The 17847-nt window shown below is 39.0% G+C and overlaps 2 protein-coding genes across 2 annotated transcripts; both read right to left on the reverse strand.

Moving 5' to 3' along the window:
* Positions 1 to 1620: 1620 nt before the first annotated feature.
* LOC137140743 (E3 ubiquitin-protein ligase MARCHF6-like) lies at positions 1621 to 14733 on the reverse strand. The gene is made up of 26 exons (XM_067529333.1): positions 14500 to 14733; positions 13376 to 13475; positions 13127 to 13200; positions 12877 to 13020; positions 12683 to 12755; positions 11888 to 12068; positions 10904 to 11135; positions 10475 to 10536; positions 10158 to 10190; positions 9630 to 9681; positions 8664 to 8722; positions 8497 to 8577; positions 8192 to 8260; positions 7955 to 8029; positions 7241 to 7375; positions 7041 to 7160; positions 6080 to 6180; positions 5850 to 5987; positions 5487 to 5679; positions 5318 to 5387; positions 5035 to 5216; positions 4798 to 4932; positions 4070 to 4159; positions 3779 to 3911; positions 2862 to 2997; positions 1621 to 2571 (listed from the first exon to the last, which is right to left on the reverse strand). The coding sequence occupies exons 1-26, from the start codon at positions 14516 to 14518 to the stop codon at positions 2487 to 2489; spliced, it is 2772 nt and encodes a 923-aa protein (XP_067385434.1). The 5' UTR covers positions 14519 to 14733; the 3' UTR covers positions 1621 to 2486.
* A 65-nt stretch (positions 14734 to 14798) lies between these two features.
* atpsckmt (fATP synthase c subunit lysine N-methyltransferase) lies at positions 14799 to 17775 on the reverse strand. Its single transcript, XM_067529336.1, has 4 exons — positions 17295 to 17775; positions 16733 to 16870; positions 15788 to 15838; positions 14799 to 15498 (listed from the first exon to the last, which is right to left on the reverse strand). The coding sequence occupies exons 1-4, from the start codon at positions 17568 to 17570 to the stop codon at positions 15280 to 15282; spliced, it is 684 nt and encodes a 227-aa protein (XP_067385437.1). The 5' UTR covers positions 17571 to 17775; the 3' UTR covers positions 14799 to 15279.
* Positions 17776 to 17847: the final 72 nt, after the last annotated feature.

Below are 17847 nucleotides of genomic sequence, written 5' to 3' on the forward strand. Positions count from 1 at the left end.
ACTCGATTGCTTTAAAGCCATCATAGTTTGACCTAACTGAAAGAATCAAATGGAACAAAAAGTAACAGCAGACAAGCCTTACACAGCAAAATCCAAGTGAAGTTCGCAACACATACAGTCAGCTTCTGAGCTACTTGTATCAGAGCGGTTATGGCTTCAGTTATAGCTGTAAAACTACATCTATAACTGAACTGAGGAGTTATTGTATTTGTCATGAATTTAACTTTTTATTTCTATGACAAAGACTGTGTTAATTCACCTTTAATATGTCATAAATTTGCAGTTTAAAATTATTCTAAAGGGAAAGTCGATTGAAATGTTTGAAGAAAAATAAGACAAAGATGTGAAAACAAACAGCTGTCATGCCCACAATTTAAGCAGTGTAGTCACCTAAAGCAGAATGTACAGTATCAAACAATATATGTCCACTGTGAGCCAAGACAGCTGTCCACTCTCATCTTTGCCTGTAGTTACAGTTGGCAGGTATCTCTATGGAAGTTTGAAACAAAAACCCAAACTGACAAACTCACCCGTTATAAAAGAGACATATCAAAGTGAGTGCAAGTACCTATGCAGCTCCAATGTGGAGTCAGAAAACAGTCAAGGATCAAAGAAAGAGATTCACATTGGATCCAGAAGCAGAGTATTCTAGTAATAGTATCAACACTCAATCAAAGAAACTGATGGGAGTTGGGAAACCATGCTCTCTTCAACTCACTATCCTCACTCTCTCTTTAACTCACTGTAAACGGAGAGTCTTGTCCAGCACTTGTACCCTAAAGCAAAAACATCCGTTTCAAGTTTAGAGCAGATGTGTCTGGTGGACAAGAAGAGAAATCATCATCTGATGTTCCTGTCCTCAGACACAAACCCTTTGCTCACACTTTGTAGGGACAGATAGTATGATGAGAAAATGATGACAAAAGACATCTTATTATGCCGATGTGATGTTATCAGGGTTACCTCTGGATCCTAGTACGATCTGTCTGCATTACTACACCTTGGGGGAACCCTAAAGGAACAGTTAATGATTTTTCAAAATGGCCCTAATCCAACCATCGAGGTTCATAAATGTATGTGATAAAAGGGTTTGGTCACCACAAGAATAAATGTTGTCACCCAGAGCAAGACTTCATTGTAAGAAATGGGGGACATCAAACTTAAGCAGTTGTGAGTTCTTAAGACTTCATTTAAGTCGTTCACCATATTTCTCATTTGCTCTTTTTCCTCTAACATCCTCATTAACCAGCTATAATCAGTCACTTTAGTTGCAGCAGCTACATTTAGCAGGTATGGTGTGTTTATAGTAACAGCTCAATTTTACCTAAGAATTAGTGTCTGTTTGAAACCTATTTTAACTTGATGACGTGTTAAAGTCCTCTCGTAACACTAAGAAGCACTATACCACACTAGAAAGGGCAAACATTTAGGGAGCAAACTATTACTTCCATCAAGATGATTAATCGTGACCTGACTGAGCTAAGCAGGTAACAGCAAAGAAAAAAAAAAAAACCTTAGTTGAGAAATATAAAAAGGTAAACGTATCAACCAACTAGTTTCCTGTAGAAAATATTTCCTGGAGCAATATTAGTCAATGTATTCACATTTTGTCATTCATAGAGTTGTTGTGTCCTCACTGTTAATAAAATAAAACAGGTAAAAGGTTTAACAACTGATTAGTTGCACTGATGTTTTCAATTTGTTTTAAACTGTCTGTAACCAAGTAAAAGCCCAGGAAGGTAGTACACTGCCATGAGAGTTTGACAATTTCACAGAACTTAGGGAAAAACTCAACAAAACAAAGGAAACACACACACACACACACACACACACACACACACACACACACAGATTGTCTAAAATCTTTCTTTTCCAGGTCTTCAGTTCAAAGGAATCCTCTGAGGATTATCTAACAGCTTACTCCAGAAAAACATCTAATAAAAATATCTAAAAAGTACAATCACATTGCTATATCATATATACCAATCCATATCTTGCTAACTTCAACATGATCACAGTGACCACATATCTCTTCTGTAGCTTTGAAAACAACCCGTTAAGAGACCCTTAGTGTGTCTGAGACAGTATTTCACAACATTCAAAGGAAGACCAATCTGAGGTAAAAGCTATAATCAACTGAACCAACTTCAGCTCATCTCTTGTTAAAATAATATAAATACAATTTAAAAAGTCAGCTGCAGTGAAGAAAAAAATAGAAGCTGGCTAACAACCTCTTTCAGAAATCCCAATCATTCCTCTTTCAGAGACTTTTTTTTTCCCACCCTTGATCGTCTTATTTTCCTTAACCTCTGAAAATACCTATGACTGCAGGAGATTCTAGAGGAAGAAACTAAGGACTAGAAGGCAGTCAAACGTTTAGTGGTTGTGTTTGAAGCTTGAAGACAAGTAGGGAGGAAACAAAAAGGTTTCACCACAGGAGCTGATGTGAGTGAGTCAGCTCCACTGATCCCACAGCAGCGTCAGGTCTATGAGGTGGTGCTGTAGGAGGAGGTGGATGTGCCCCTGCCTGTCTTACGCTCATAGTTCACAAGTCGCTGTCCAACCAGGTATCTGCAAGAGGAAGAGAGAAGATGGTTCTCTAAAAACACATTTTAAGATTCACACATTTCAATTCCCCACATCTCAACAGTGCTAGCTGAATTTAACTGTTTTAAACATTTGTTTTTACTCTATGTTATCATCCTTGCGGCCTCTCTGTTAAAAACAGTATTGTAGTAGAAGCCTTAGAAGTGACAGAATGTTCTTATGTTCACAGGGGCAAAATTTAAAAACAAAATAAAACACTGTATTTGTTTGCCCTCGTGTGAGTTCTAACAAAAGACATTTAGTGGTGTACTGACTTGTCATTTTTGATGTGTTCATATAGGCGTTTGAACTGTCGTATCTGGAAGGACAGAATGGCCAACAGTATGACCACCATGAACAGGAACGGATAGATCCTCCTATCCACCAGCATCTGCATCTCTGGCTGCACACCTGCAAAAGCAGGGAGCAAGGTGAAGGAATGGAAGAGAAAACAGAGTCAGTATCTCTAGAATGTCACAGTCTCTAGAAACGTATGGACGGCATTACAAAGAGAGAGAACAGTGTGATGACAGAAAGCCAGCAACTGTTATTTAATTAAAAAGTATAGCATGATTTAGAGTTCAGGAAACAAAGTTAACTCCAAAAATATCACTACTTTAGCTTGTACAATGTCTAAAATCTGCATCTCCACAAGGGCCAGAAAGACTTAATAGACTGGTAGTTTAAATGCATGTGTTGTCCTATTCAACATCAAAACACTTGTTTAAAGCAAAATTGGTGCCTTGGGTAAGCTTTGCATGAGAAGCACTGCCTAAATGAGCTTTGAGTCTAAATTAATAGGGACCTGTCTCTATCTGTGTCTGACTTTTAAGCGCTATAGTTTGTAATTTACTTTATACTAAAACCAACAAAAGAAACTTATTTGTGCTTCCCAATCAACCACTTGCTGGGTTGTTTTATTAAAAGGATAACTTATTTATTAAAGCATGACGTTGTAATGGTATTAATATTATGTCTGCCAAAATTTTCTTATAATGTGCTTCTAGGCAAACTGGTAGCTGAATGGGTAGAGCAGCAGGATCGGATGCAGAAGTCTGCAGGATCAAATCCCAGCCTACCCACCAGGTGTGTCCCTGAGCGCTAACAAACAATAATATCAAATGTCACAATGATATTAGAAAATCCATGCCTGAGCAAGACACATAAACTCTGTATCAATACAAAGACTTACCAAGCAGTGGAGTAATGCCTTTAGAGATGGTGTAGGGGACACAGAGAGACAGCAGCAGGACGCTAATGACTGGGGCAGCCAGCCTTCGCACAATAAAATGGAGGTCAATGTTTCGAATACCATTAGCATACACCTGAAGCAGAAAGAGGGCAGACACCACCATTAGACCTAATTCCAACTCTTTGACAAGCAAACTTAAATGTCAAGTGGTGTAAAGAGATCTGTTCACAAATTTAGCTTTACAATGTATTTAAATTAGTGACCCTAAGACGCTGAAGATGTGGAGCTGACCTGCTCAATGACAGTTTTGAGCCACCACTGAGGGCCCATCAGTGTGATGGCAGCTATGATTTTAGCATGGAGCACACCCAGCGCCCAGTCCTGCAACACCAACAAAAACATTGTTTATATAATCAATAAGGGCTGCGAAATATGTTGTTTCAGCATTGTCAATATCATATACAGAAAAGTCAAATCATAGGATGTGCAATGTCCAATTAACTCAAACATGCCATGCTACAACTTTTGTTCTGTATCACACAATGGTTTTTCGGCACCCACGGTTCTCAATTTCCTTTTACAAGAGACGTTTGTGTGATATAATGTAATCTACTCCGATTTAAGTGTTGTTGGATACACACAGTTTGTTGCTAGTAAGTGCAATGCCGCATCTGGCCAGTTTATCAAATGTCAATTGTATGTAATTATTTGAATGTACAGCAAATAACCCCTAATCATTCTAGAATGACTAAATCTTTCCAAATAGAGCTACGTAACTACTTTAATAGAATTTGTAGTATTGTTTAATAACACAATATATACTGCTGAAAACAATTATATTGCATTGTTAGGTTTTTCTAATACTTTGCAGCTTTGATTTCAATGAATATGTTTTGTCCATTAAAAGGAATACGCCAAATGGTAATGTCTTCTAACCTTCTAACTTATAAGCACAACCAGAAATATCAAACACGTATACACTGATACAGTCTAATGATTTCGAGTGATGCAAGTCCTACCTGCCAGGGGTAGAAGAGTGGTGTCTGGTCCAGTGGAACTCTAAGAGGAGCGACGACAACCAGCTCAAATAGCAGACCCAACAGCAGAGGAATCACCCCAGCTAGCAGGAGGGCCACCACAATAGTCTTTAAAATCTGTTTTTAACAAAGCATCAACATACAACCGTTTACCACATAATACAGGAAGAGTTTTGTCTTTGCTGTTAGCTAGGAGGACTACACAGACTATCACATTACCATGAGCGTCCACTCATGGACTTTGACCATTATGATGGTCCGTCCCTGTGGCATCCAGGACAGCAGCACTGTGGCAGCTCGAATGGACAGCCAGCAGACATACAAGCCACTAGCTGCTGTGTATAGCTCATGAACCATAGCACTGCCCATCCACAAGGACATCAGCCAGCGACCCACACACACTGCGAGTAGTGGAGAAGGAGGACAGGTAAGAACTAAGTTGGAAAAGAATGAAGAGCAACAGTAAAATGCAAAAAAGTGCTTGTTTGTTGCCACAATGTACCAGGCAGCGTAAGGCAGATCAGACTGGCCAGTAACAGGGTCACACACATGAAGACAACCAGCAGAATGATCTAAACAGAGAACACACAAAAGAGTGAAGAGAGTCAGGGCTTGGACAGTTACAGAATATTTGAATTAATAATATGAAGAACTGTAACGCTGTCGGTCACCTTTAGGGGGAAATTGACGGGCCGGTGGTACGGCTGAAAACCCACAGGACCACCCTGCTGCAATATGGCCTGATGAGCGGCGTGAAGCCCTTCCCCCAGACCAGGGATCCTGTTGTTGTCATGTCGACCAGGACCATGGTTGTTTGGTTGGTCTTCATCTTCATGGTTCCCCAGCAGGTATGAGTGAAGGTCACTGTGAGGAGCCATTTGAGATGTGTTTTAGAACAAATATGAGATGACTTCATGACCAAGGACATAAAGAGAAAAATCAACATTTATTTTTAAAAAAACAAAAAAGGAACTCAGGCATACTTGTCTTTTTACACCATTTTACATTGTGTGTTTGTGGGTCGTGATCCTTACAGCATGTATCCTGCTGTGTATGTCCATGCATGGACGAGTCGTTTGAGCCACTGGCGAGTGTGGCCCTGCTCCAACAATGCCGGCAGGACAACCTGAAGCAACAGCAGCTCCAAAGACAGCTCACTAACTGGAGCATCACTGTAGTGACAGAAAATAAACCACAAAGTCAGACACAATTCACAATTACAAAGAATAAATTACAAATGCAAAAGTCTGAAGATTGTGTGTACCTGTAAAGCATGACGTTGTAGGGAAGGAAGGTTGGGAAGAGCAGCTTGATGATCCTAACAGGAAGCCAAAGCATCAGTAAAACTATTGAACCAAAAACGACCTAGAAATACACACACACACAAATAAAATATTAAACACCACGAAGTCTTGTTAGCATATGCATAACCATAATACCATACAAAGGTTATAATACGCACTTTTGGTGCTGAAAAGACTGAACAGTGGATTTAATATTATCAATAGCATACATATAGTAAAGTTTTGTGGGTAAAGGCCTGGTGCAACAAAATTACAGTCAAGGAAAGAATCAAGAAAGAAAAAAAAAAAAGGACAAGATAACATGTCCCTACCATGTAAAGTTTTGATTTAAATATAAGCAACATGTATTTTCTAGAAATACTCTTACTATTACTCTGGACAGTCCCCAAAGCAAAAATGTGTTTAGATAAATATTTTTTTTAAAGATATAGTTCCAATGACTCATTCTGTGGAATACACAGCTACTGCAGTACAGGTGTGCAGCTCCTTGAAAGACAGGTATAATATTAATTTAATTTGTAAACATTTACATTGTATCAATTAAATGTTCAAATTACATTATAATTACCTCTGCTGTACTGTGATAGAGGCAGATATCTAAAAGATAGATACTTTTAAACCTAGATAAGCATAAACAGCACAGCCTGCACAGCCAGATGTCATTAGAGTTAAATCATGATATAATGTGTGGCCCTTTACGGAACAAAATATACTTCTACAATATGCTTGTCATGCATTTACATTTTATGACTTTTATGACTCTTGACATTTTCATTTTCTTGCACTCTCTGTATACATACTACTTGACCAAATATGTCAGTGGATATTTTTAAATTTTTTACATTCAGTTAAACAAAAATCTGAGTGTTATGAAGCAGAAAGTTAGGTTTGGTAGAAAATGGAGGAACACATTTTACTGACCACAGAGAGAATAAACCTCCGGAGATGTCTGTAGATGGGCAGGTGAATCATCTCTTGGACTGGGTTAAAGTCTGGATCGTTGAGATTCCTCAGGAACCACAGCACACCTGGCCGGAGCACCTGTACGCAAAGTCAGATATTTAGAATTTTCTGAATAGCATTTCAATGTGACTTTGATATGCTGAGGTCCCACACTTTACCTCTCTGAGCAAAAGAATGAAGGAGGCAAAGTAGAAGACATAAACCATGCCGACCAGCCAGTGGAGGAACATAGTGGTACCAGGAGCAGAGTCAAAACTCTGCTCCCGGTCTTTAAGTGTGGCATCAAACATCTCCTGCAAGAAACAACAGAACAGGCTTTAATGTGTGATTTTTATATACTAATGCCAAAACCTTCATAGAAAATCACGCAATAAATATATACTATATATACACAAATAAACATATATGTGTATACACTAAATTATTGTGTTTGCAAAGATAGTCTGTTTAACAGAAGTTCTGTACTTCTATCGCTCCCACCTATTGCAGTGTACTGGCTGGACAAATGAGCTAGTTCATCAAGACTGATAACTAGCAAGTGCTCCACAGAGTGACACAGGAGACACTTTCCCCCAGTGGCCATTAAACTGTACAACCTGTCCCCTTTCTAAAAGGGGGAGGGTGACTGCAACTGAAACTGGATTATAAACTGGACAATCATGTTGTTCATATTTATTGCAACCACACTTTATCATGACTATTAACAATAATGTCATAATTTAATCGCTCATATGTTTCTTTGTTTCTGCTTGTTAGTGGTGTTTTGTTTTGGTGTAAGTGTGGTTGAACTGCAGTTTGCCTTGTTACAGGTCATTAAGGGTACAGTACAATATGTGACTGTATCATTTTCTTCGTCCTCTATATTGCCTTACCAGAGAGCAAATATCAAGCCACCAGCCACATATCAGTGGGAACAAGCCGATCTCCATGACAACAAGCAGGGACACCTGTGGTATAAAAATACAAACCCAGTTAAATATCTGTCTTTCTAATTCGTTCCTCTAATCACATTTTTTTTAAAAGCTGTTTTAATCGAATGTGTTTCTAATTAGGAAAAAGTTATCTACACAGACTAATGGAAACATTTCAGATTTGCATCTCTAAATTACCTTGACAACAATGTAGCAGACACCCAGGAGGCGTCTGGACCGTTGGAACTTCACTAATGAAGCCAACGCCTAGAAGGAGACACAGTTAAGGGCTAAAACAAGATATTAGATGAACAAAGCAATTATGTGAACTTTCCAGATTTAGTATTTTTAATATTGAAATAAATTTTTAAAGCTCCTGAAGGCAAAACAGTGTACTGTCCTGACATTTTATAAACAAAACACACCAAAAAGCAAAAAGAAATTACTTTGATGTGCGAGACATATTATAGGTCATTTCATAATGTCATCAGTGCAGAGGATACATGGCAGACAATGAGAGCTCCTGCCAGGAGGATGTAGCCCAGTATGGTGGTGAGGAGTCCATCAAAGTGTGAAGCTTTGATCTGCAAACAGATATATAAAGTAAATTCTATCTGCATGACAAACTCACAGTGTATAACTGCCCACTCATGGTTTGCTGTGCACTTACATGGTCTTCAAATCCCAGTCCAACCACTGAAAAATGGCCAATGTGATACGGGCAAAAAGCTAGAGGCAAATACAAAAGTTATGGGAAAATTCAAAGTGCTACAGGATTTTCTTATGCTGAGTATCTTTTAATCAATGAACTACATAGAAAAACATGCTTATAAATATAATACACTTAAAGCATGATAATTTACATGATGACTTTTCATACAACAACCCCATATTCCAGACTGAATTTACAGATGTCCACTACTACTAAGACCAAGCCCATTCTGACTTTAGTGTTGATTAAAATATGACTGACGCACTGAAATAACAGCGGTGTAGCTTAAAAAGACCCCTTTTTTCCCCAGGAGCCTCATGATCCAAATACTGGAGGACCTCCTCCAATATTAAAAACTTTTTTTTTTGAAGACTTATCATACATTTCTTTTCTTTGACAGTCTGGAAGTGGCAAACACTTGATGACTGTGTGAACTGGGGCACTGGGTCAGGAAGGAGTGGATGCTCTAGACAAAGACAAACACCTATATTCCGGAAATTTATTGCCTGGTCTTGTGCTAAAATAATTATCGCGGCAACCAGGGACGTTAACTTTTTAACTTAATAATTTGTGCTTAAAAGAACAAAGGGATGCATGTAAAGGTGAGGACAAAATCTTTGTTTGGCTCTGTACAAACACTGGATGCAGAGAACAGTTTTACCAACAAGTTACCCCATCATATCAATGTTCATTAACATGTGAAAAGACCAATTGCTGGAGCCATTTGTCATTTTAACCAGTAAGTACAGTGTCATAGCTGGTTAACACAAAGCTGCTACATGAATGTTTGAAGGCTGATCTTTGCTTATGATAAACAGCATTTCACCAACATCAGTTTCTGACTTAAGAGTGACTCCAGTTTTTACAAGTTTTCACTTCCACACAGTTATTCGAATTTAGTAAAGCATCTGTAGTTTAACTTACCGAAGACCAGGATAAAGAGTGTGTTGAGAGACACCACCCAGAAGACATGTTCCTACAGTAGAGAAGAGACAAACACCACGTGGCAGTGTTACACCATGTCTAACTTTACACTACTCTGTAAACTGTGGCAGTGTAGCCTCTAGCAGTAAGGCTAACAATTTTCTTTTTTTCTCAGTTTAAAATAAACATAGTCAACTGTCTATAATATGAATATTCCTTAGTAGACAGTTTAACTACAGCAAACCTTGCATAAAACATAGTTGCTTATGCAGATGTACATATATGTCTTGTCATGGTATGTGTTTATGTAAAAATCCTTACCTACTTGGAAAGGCTTTAGCAGCCGTACCCAACTTGTCTTGATACATTTTATTTTGCAAAAGTCCTTCACAACAGATGACATGTGCACAGCTAACACAACCCATTATGGCCATATTTAGGCAAATATGCCAGATTCATTAAGGCACACTAGAAGCAGTGTTTGTGTGTGCATATGTGTGGGAGGAGAAATAGTGTGTCTGCTCTTACCAAGAACACTAGGGATCCATCCAGCCCAAGCATCTGGGACAGAAACAGAGAACCATGTCATTCACTACTAGATTCACTATAAAGGTAGCTGATATTAACTGATATTGGCTTCTGTTATTACAAGGACTAAAAAATGTATTGATCCCACCCCAGGTCAGCTAAAGACAAAATCCTTAAAAAACCTTGAGTGCTGGTTTAAAATTTCCAGCAAGATGTATATTTTCTGCCACATAGCACTTAAGTCTACATTCTTCTGCCAGCTAACTATTTCCCTCTTTACACTTTGCTCTTTATGGAGCAGTTGACAATATTCTCACCCTTTCCCAGGTCAACTCCTCTGCTGCACGGTCCCACTCCAGAGCATTCCAGTTCAAATCTTCTGCAAAGGAGAATCAAAATCAACTAACACAGGAAGAACACACAGTCTACAGTGACAATGTCTCCCTATTGCCATGTAAGTGGCTTTTTGTCTTAAGGATTGGGTCTACGCATTCTATTACAGAGAAAATAAAAGACTTTACATTATTAATAATTTTATATCCACAATACTTTAAACAGTTGAGCCCCATTTTGAATCACAGCAAACCTACAATCATAGTTTAAATAGTCTGACAGAAACAGACCCATGATAAATGCCCTCACCATGCAATTTCTTGACTTTCATATTATGTTAACAAAAAAATAATAATTTTAACATTTTTAGCATACACTTTAAAAGATTTATATCTTTTTGTGCAAACACAGACCTTGACCTCCATTATTGGCATCAGCAGCATCCTCTTCTCTCCCTTCCTCCTCCTCTTCCTCCTCCTCCTCTTCATCGTCGTCACCATCATCATCTTCCTCAATATCATCCAGTTCAGCCCTATCTCCGTGGTTGCCAGCTTCATGTGGGTCAGCAGCAGCCTGTCTGTCTGCAACAGGGTCTGCAACATCTGCAGCAGCCTGGGCATTGGCTGCATCATTACCACCTGGCACCTGGGAAATCAAAGTAAACAACTGATTACATTTAGCTGTTCTTCTATGCCAAAGGCTGCACAAGTTGGATGAGGTAATATATAAGTTTAGAATGTGATATCAGCAACAGCCATTTCTAAGATATCTAAGGCTGTACTGCTTATTACAAGTAAACAGAAATGACAGAGGGCTACATGCAAGAACATTTTCATACTCGTCTTTAATTTCTCTATGAATTTTGTTATTACAAGTGTTTCAAGGCACCAAAGATTCAAGTCTCTTATAAAGCGCTCGTTCCAGACTTATAACCAGTCCATGCTTAGCCGAATTACATTTTTCCAAATAAGGCATCATTTTCTGTTTTGTTTGTGGAAACGTTTCCTAGACAAAAATGTCATAGAAGAGTTAAAAGAAGAATTTCACTAAGCTTCAAGACTGTGTCAGCTAGTGGCAGTAAAACATTTTAATAATACATTTACTAATAAAGTGTCATCAAAGTAGTGCTGTAGGGTGACAGAAAGACTATTTGTTGTATATAAAGTTAGACACTAAAAACCTTTAAACCAAGGAGTGCCCTGATAATCGAACAATTAACTGCAGCATCCTGGGTTTGAGTGCATCCACCTTCACTGCCATTAGAATATGTCTTATGGATATGATTCTATCACTGTGTGGATTAGGCTAGATTATATCACTAATAGAACACATGAAGCCAATGCACAGGAAAACTAGGGGGAAGGAACCTAGTTGTTTTTAATTTATAACGAGCGGACCTCATTAGCTGGTGCAGGGCCATTCGGCTGGTTGGGTACCAAAGGGGGATGATTCTGCTCTAACCACTGAGGGGCGCCACCATGGACAATCTGCTCTCTGAGCCACACCAGGCTGATAAAGGTGCACAGTGTGCAAGTGACAACAAAACAGCCCTGGAGGCAGTCTGCAAGCAGGTTCTGTCTGCAAGAAGAGATTAAACATAATGGATTTATTTAATTGTAGACAATGTCAAACAGACTAGCTAGAGAGCTGCACAATGGGAAAAAAAAACAACACACTGGACAGAAGGACTAATTATGAATACCCACACTACACTGCATACAGTTTATCAGTTATACCTAGCTAAAAATAATACTATAATTCTGCAATAAATTTATATTGTTTTAGGTCTTGATTAACAATTAAAGTGTTATCACTTTAGTAAAGTGTTACAGCTTTCTAAACAAAGCTAATTTCTTAACTGTCATGTAAATCAAAAAGCAGTTTTTTGTAATTTGGGCAGAGGATTAGGAAAACATGATCTCCTCAGTTATGTTTTTAATGGAGATTGCATATATATCTGCAATATATATGTGTAACCAACTCTCTAATTGACCTTATACAAGACAGCATGTGCAGGGAAGGAAATGCAGAAAACAGATTACTTGTTCGCTGCATGTATACATAATTTTTAGTAAGAAATGTTTACTAGGAAAACTGCCTGCTTACATCTGGCATGTAAATGCAGTCAATGACTCATAAAATAACTGCGTGACAAAAAGAAAAAAAAAAAACAGAAAGAAACTCAAACTTACGTTGAAAGCATATCTAATGGCAGAGTAAGTAGAGAGCTCACGGAGCCAGTAAATAAACACTTGTAGATACGACCTGTGAGGAAAACAAAACCAGTTATGTCAATAAAGAATGTGAAGTTGATGTCACACCATGTAAAAGTATAGGGAGACATGGCGCCATTCTGTAAGGATCACCCTGGATTGATGGGACTTACATGCTGTGAGAGGTACCACGCCTAGCCATGCAAAGGCCACCAGTGTGTAATGGAACCAGTATCTGATGGCTGTTACAATACTTGTGACCAGCCCTGCAAAGATATCCTGAACAGGCAAGCGAGGGGGCATGTCTGGAGAATAGACTTAAGACAGAACAATCGAAGTGGAAGTCAGAAAAAAGAGAATTGGTACTCACTTAGAACAGATCAAAACAAATAATGCCAGTTTACTAAAATCCATCCAACTCACTTGGTGTAAATGCAAACCTGTGTTTGCATAATTCACAGTATTCTTTTCTGCTGTGTTTCAACCACTGCAGTAAGCTGTAAAAAACAAAATGAGACCTAGTAAATACGAAATTCTATTGAAACTTCATATGGTATGTATACTTCTTACTACTACCTACTATCTTACTCTACCAAAAAACTTCCTCAGTAGCTCTGCGGTAAAATGTAACTAGTTTTTCCATTATATTTTAAAGCTGAAATTTAAACATACCATTCCTGATGGATAAACTTGATGCTGCCAGTGCAAACACATGGATGGTATAGTGGTTTGTCCTGGGTCCCCTCTGAGCGGCAAACCCGACAGATGTCTGCTGAACAGGGAGTAACATTACTTATAAAGTGTTTACTTAAATCAACTTGTCCGTTTGCATTTCTATCCATTCCATCCACAGATGTAGTTACATTGACCCACAGAAAAGTCTTTTGTATAATGCAAAATGTTTAAACTGATTAAACCCAACGTAACATTCACCAAGTGCATGTAATGTTGGGTTGGACAGGGTTCAACATGTTAACGAGTTTATACTGGTCATCGTCGACAGGTGTCAGAACACACAGTGCATCACAGTTTGCTATAATGCGTTATGTGAAGGGTAGACAGATGGAGGCCCCTGCAGGCCCCTGTACCCCCAAAACATTCAAACCAACAGGTGCTAAATGTTGTGGCTAATCAGAAAAAAGAAAACCATGCAAAAGCACAGCGCCAGTTAGGACCCAGAGTGCTTGTTGGTACGTGACTTCAATCATAATCAAAACCTTAGCGTAAATGAAAAACAAATCTCTTATCTCGGTCATTCTCTGTCTCGGAACTTAAATGAATGACAATTACTTCTCTTTGTTATAAATTAGCATAGTACGCCAGCATTCTGAGACAGGGCTGAACACACTGTAGCCTTACGTAACGTTAGTGCTAATGTTAAGATAACGGCCCCATTGACCTTATTAAACGTTAGCTTGTAACCAGATAATTAGCTAAATGACATAACGTTGTGCCATTCAAGTTAAATTGCGGTATAAATACAACATCATCTCGCTGAAGGAAGGTGCAGTGTTCGTTCAACAGCAGAGGCTTCACGTTGCTGCTTTTATTTACACCAGCTGATTAGCCAGCTAACGGAGAGCAAAGCTAAGGCTTGTTGGCTAGCATGCTAACGCTAATTGGGTAGCGGTTTCACTAATTGTAGCGAGCCTTTGCTTAAGTTTTAAGAAAATACAGAATGTGTCATTGGCACCACCAGTATCCAACATGAGTCATAATGTGGCACACTGTTTAATATGAGCGGATTTACCGGTTAACGCCAACATTTTGGGCAATCAGGTTTTAACATTAGCTACCTTCCTCCGCGGTGTCCATCTTGAGTTGCTGCTAAGGCAGCCCTGCTCCACAGTTGTCCGCTACTCACTCCCTATGAAAGTTATGACCGCTAGCTATCTACATGTAAACATTTCACCTCATTTAGTTCAGGCTTCGTTTATCTTTAACGCGAACAAACGTTTCGAAATCAAAACATTTTCAGTTCATGGTTAAACAACGAGTGATCAGAACATAGCCGCTGCATAAAATAACGTTTGTAGTGTTTTCACCGCTAGATGGCGCCCGCATGCTACCAACCAGCTTCATAGTCTCTTGCTGATCGTTTAGATAAAATTGATTCATTTATTTGTAATTATTACATAAATACACATGATGCAGATAAACAAGATACAGAATAGGTATTTACTGTGTGAAACCATACAAAATAATGCTGTCAACAATATTCTGTCAGGCTATCATGTTAAAGTCTCCAGTCTCTTGGAATCACCTTTCCCTGCCATGAAAAACAAGGTAGCTTGCACTCAAAGACATTAAAGTGATGCAATTCTTGGCTAGTACCATTTTTTGCCTATTAGGAACTTTATGTTCTCAAGTCTTCTCTTCTCTTATGTCAATAAGTCTGTGATGACAAGAATTGTTTTTTTCCCCAACAAGTTTAAAAGGTTGTATTGCATTGTAAAATAATACAGCATCAGTCTTTGCAATCTACTATAGAGTAGAAAGTGCATGGATGAAAAAGACATAACATTTCAGTGCCAGCTGCTTTGCCAGATTACAGTTGTACACCGAATTGTTTGGAGTCATGTCTGTGAATCTGGTGAGCCCTCTTGTTTTAAAGCTGATTTAGCCATTTCTTGTTGTAGATGTGATTTAAATGTTCCAGCATCGTACACCCATACAGTGTCAATGCCCTCCCCAGCAGTATGTTCGGGAACCCAGGTAGGGAAAGGGAAACGGCAGGCCACCACCTTGGCTGTACTCGGTAGCTCCCTGGCCAGCTTCAGCTCCAGCTGCTCCATCTGCAGACATAAATAGCAACACTTAGAATGTGATGAGGAAAGTTTAAGGATACTGAAAAGTGTTTTCTTAGCAGTTCACTACTCAAATTTTTGCATGTTTGAAAAGTGTCAGTTTCTCAAGAAACAAGCCAGGTGGAGTGCCAAGGCCAGCAGCTATGTATGTGATTGCTTTATAGTAGAACTAACTAATGAAGCTAGAATTGATTTTATGTTACTGTGTAAGTGCCCTACATTTGCAAATATGGAAACTACATTTTAAAATGACTCTTAGACAAACAGAAGAACTCACCATTTGAGGGACTCCAAAAATGACAACATTGTAGTACTGAGCAAAACTGACCTAACAAAAGAATCAGAAAAATTAGGAATGAAAAAATGAAAAGACAACTTCATGGTTATTCTTTTCCACTTTATTTTTCTTACTTCAGAAAGTAGTCACTTACCATACAGTCTGTGTTGTAAATTTCATTGTAATTCCATTTTATTTAATTAAATAATACATTTTGTAAACATAATAAACAAGAAAAGGTCCATATATCACAGGAGATAAAGAGAGAGCCACTTTAAACTACACACAATTTAAAGTCACCAATTGAGCTCAATGTCTTTGAATTGTGAAAGGTCCCTAGATTACCTAGAGGAAACCCACTTAGGCACATGGAAAACATGCAAACTGCACATAGAAAGGGCTCAGCTGGCCAGCAGGTTCAAGTTTAGGACCTTCTTTAAGAAAGAGTCACAACATTTAAGCAACTCTCTTTAGGGTATAAAACCAGTTCTCCAGTTTTAATGTTCGCATGAGTACAGTGGCCTCAGAAACTCTGAAAGTGGAGAAGTTCGGAATTCCTAGAGTTCTCCATCCAACAAAAGTGAGTGACACGCCAAGAAGAGTTTATGTCAGGGCCTGAATATAGTCCTATGAACATATGAATATAGACAGATGATCTGCCAGGAAGACGGGAATGTTTTCGATCAGAATTTACTTAAACAAGTTTCCACTCTTGTATGATTGGTTTGGGTATAGACTGTCTATCAAACTGAAATTGCCAACACAGTCTGTGATTGTGCAAAAAGTGAAGGGGGCTGAATTACTTTAATAATAAGTGACTGTGATCAATACTTGATGTATGCAACAAGATATCAGTTAAGTAACAAATGGAGTCCTTTCTAGATTTCCAAAACTGTAACTTACATTAGGATCATACATACAACTGTAATATCAGGTATCACTGACCTTCCACAAGTCTGAAATGTGGAAGGAGGTGGTGCGGTGAACTCCCTCTCTCCAAGCCTTGTAGCGAGAATACCACACAAGCCAGGGGTTCAGCTCAAAACCTGATGCCTGAAACCCATGTTTGGCTGCTGCTATCACCTGCAAGAGGAAGGAGGACACATGATAATATTATTTATCAGCAACAATCTATCAACAGCAACTCCAGTAGCAGATGATTTTGTTTTTCCTGCTGCACATCTGTGTCTATTTACATGTCAGATTGGTCTGTACAGACTTTCTTTGCCCAGTTTCCCTTCCCGGCATTCAGTAAGGATGACATGGATTGGAGCTGGACTGGATTCAGTTTTTATGTTCAAGCTCACTGCTTACATGATGGCTTTGCACTAATCCATTTCCAATTTCCAATTTGCACTACATGTCGACTATTCTTCTATTCCAACATTTGCAAATATGTATATTTAAACTACATACTGTAGAGCTGAATAAAGCATGGAAGAGAAGAGAGCATATGTGACCTGCTTTAAATTCTGTCCATGTGAACACAGGGTAAGACAGCACTTACTATCCTTCCATCTCCACTCCCAATGTCCACGAGTGTCCCTGACCTGGCTCGCAGCACCTTAAGGACATTCTTCACCTGAGCTGTGGTCGCCGGGACAAACGGGAGACAGACTTTTCTCAGTGCAGGTGCGACAAACGGAGCAGTCACTGCGTACAGAGCGACAAGCGACCCACCTACCAACCCTGTGACAACGAGACCGAGACGGTTTCTGCTCCTGCTGTCGCTCGTACATTGACTCGCCTGTGTTGAGTCCAGAAAATCCTCTCCGTGTGACATAACACTGGCTTAAACGTTTTATAACTACGTGAGGTTTGCTGAAATTATACTGCAAGGTTAGCTAGCAGCTAGCCAAGGTAAGGTTTAAAAACAATATTCAAATTACCAGAACCTGCCAGCGATAACGATAAACCAGGGAAGCGATCATGTTAACCTATGCATGCTATATAAACAAGAACGACCAGTGCAGCACGGTCAAAAGTCCGGAAGGATGACATTTTTAGTTAAGGATGGTTCCTCTCTCCTTTGACTCGCTTGTTCCTGCTAATAAATAAAA

This window comes from Channa argus, chromosome 14 (assembly GCF_033026475.1).
Source record: "Channa argus isolate prfri chromosome 14, Channa argus male v1.0, whole genome shotgun sequence".
NCBI lineage: Eukaryota > Metazoa > Chordata > Actinopteri > Anabantiformes > Channidae > Channa > Channa argus.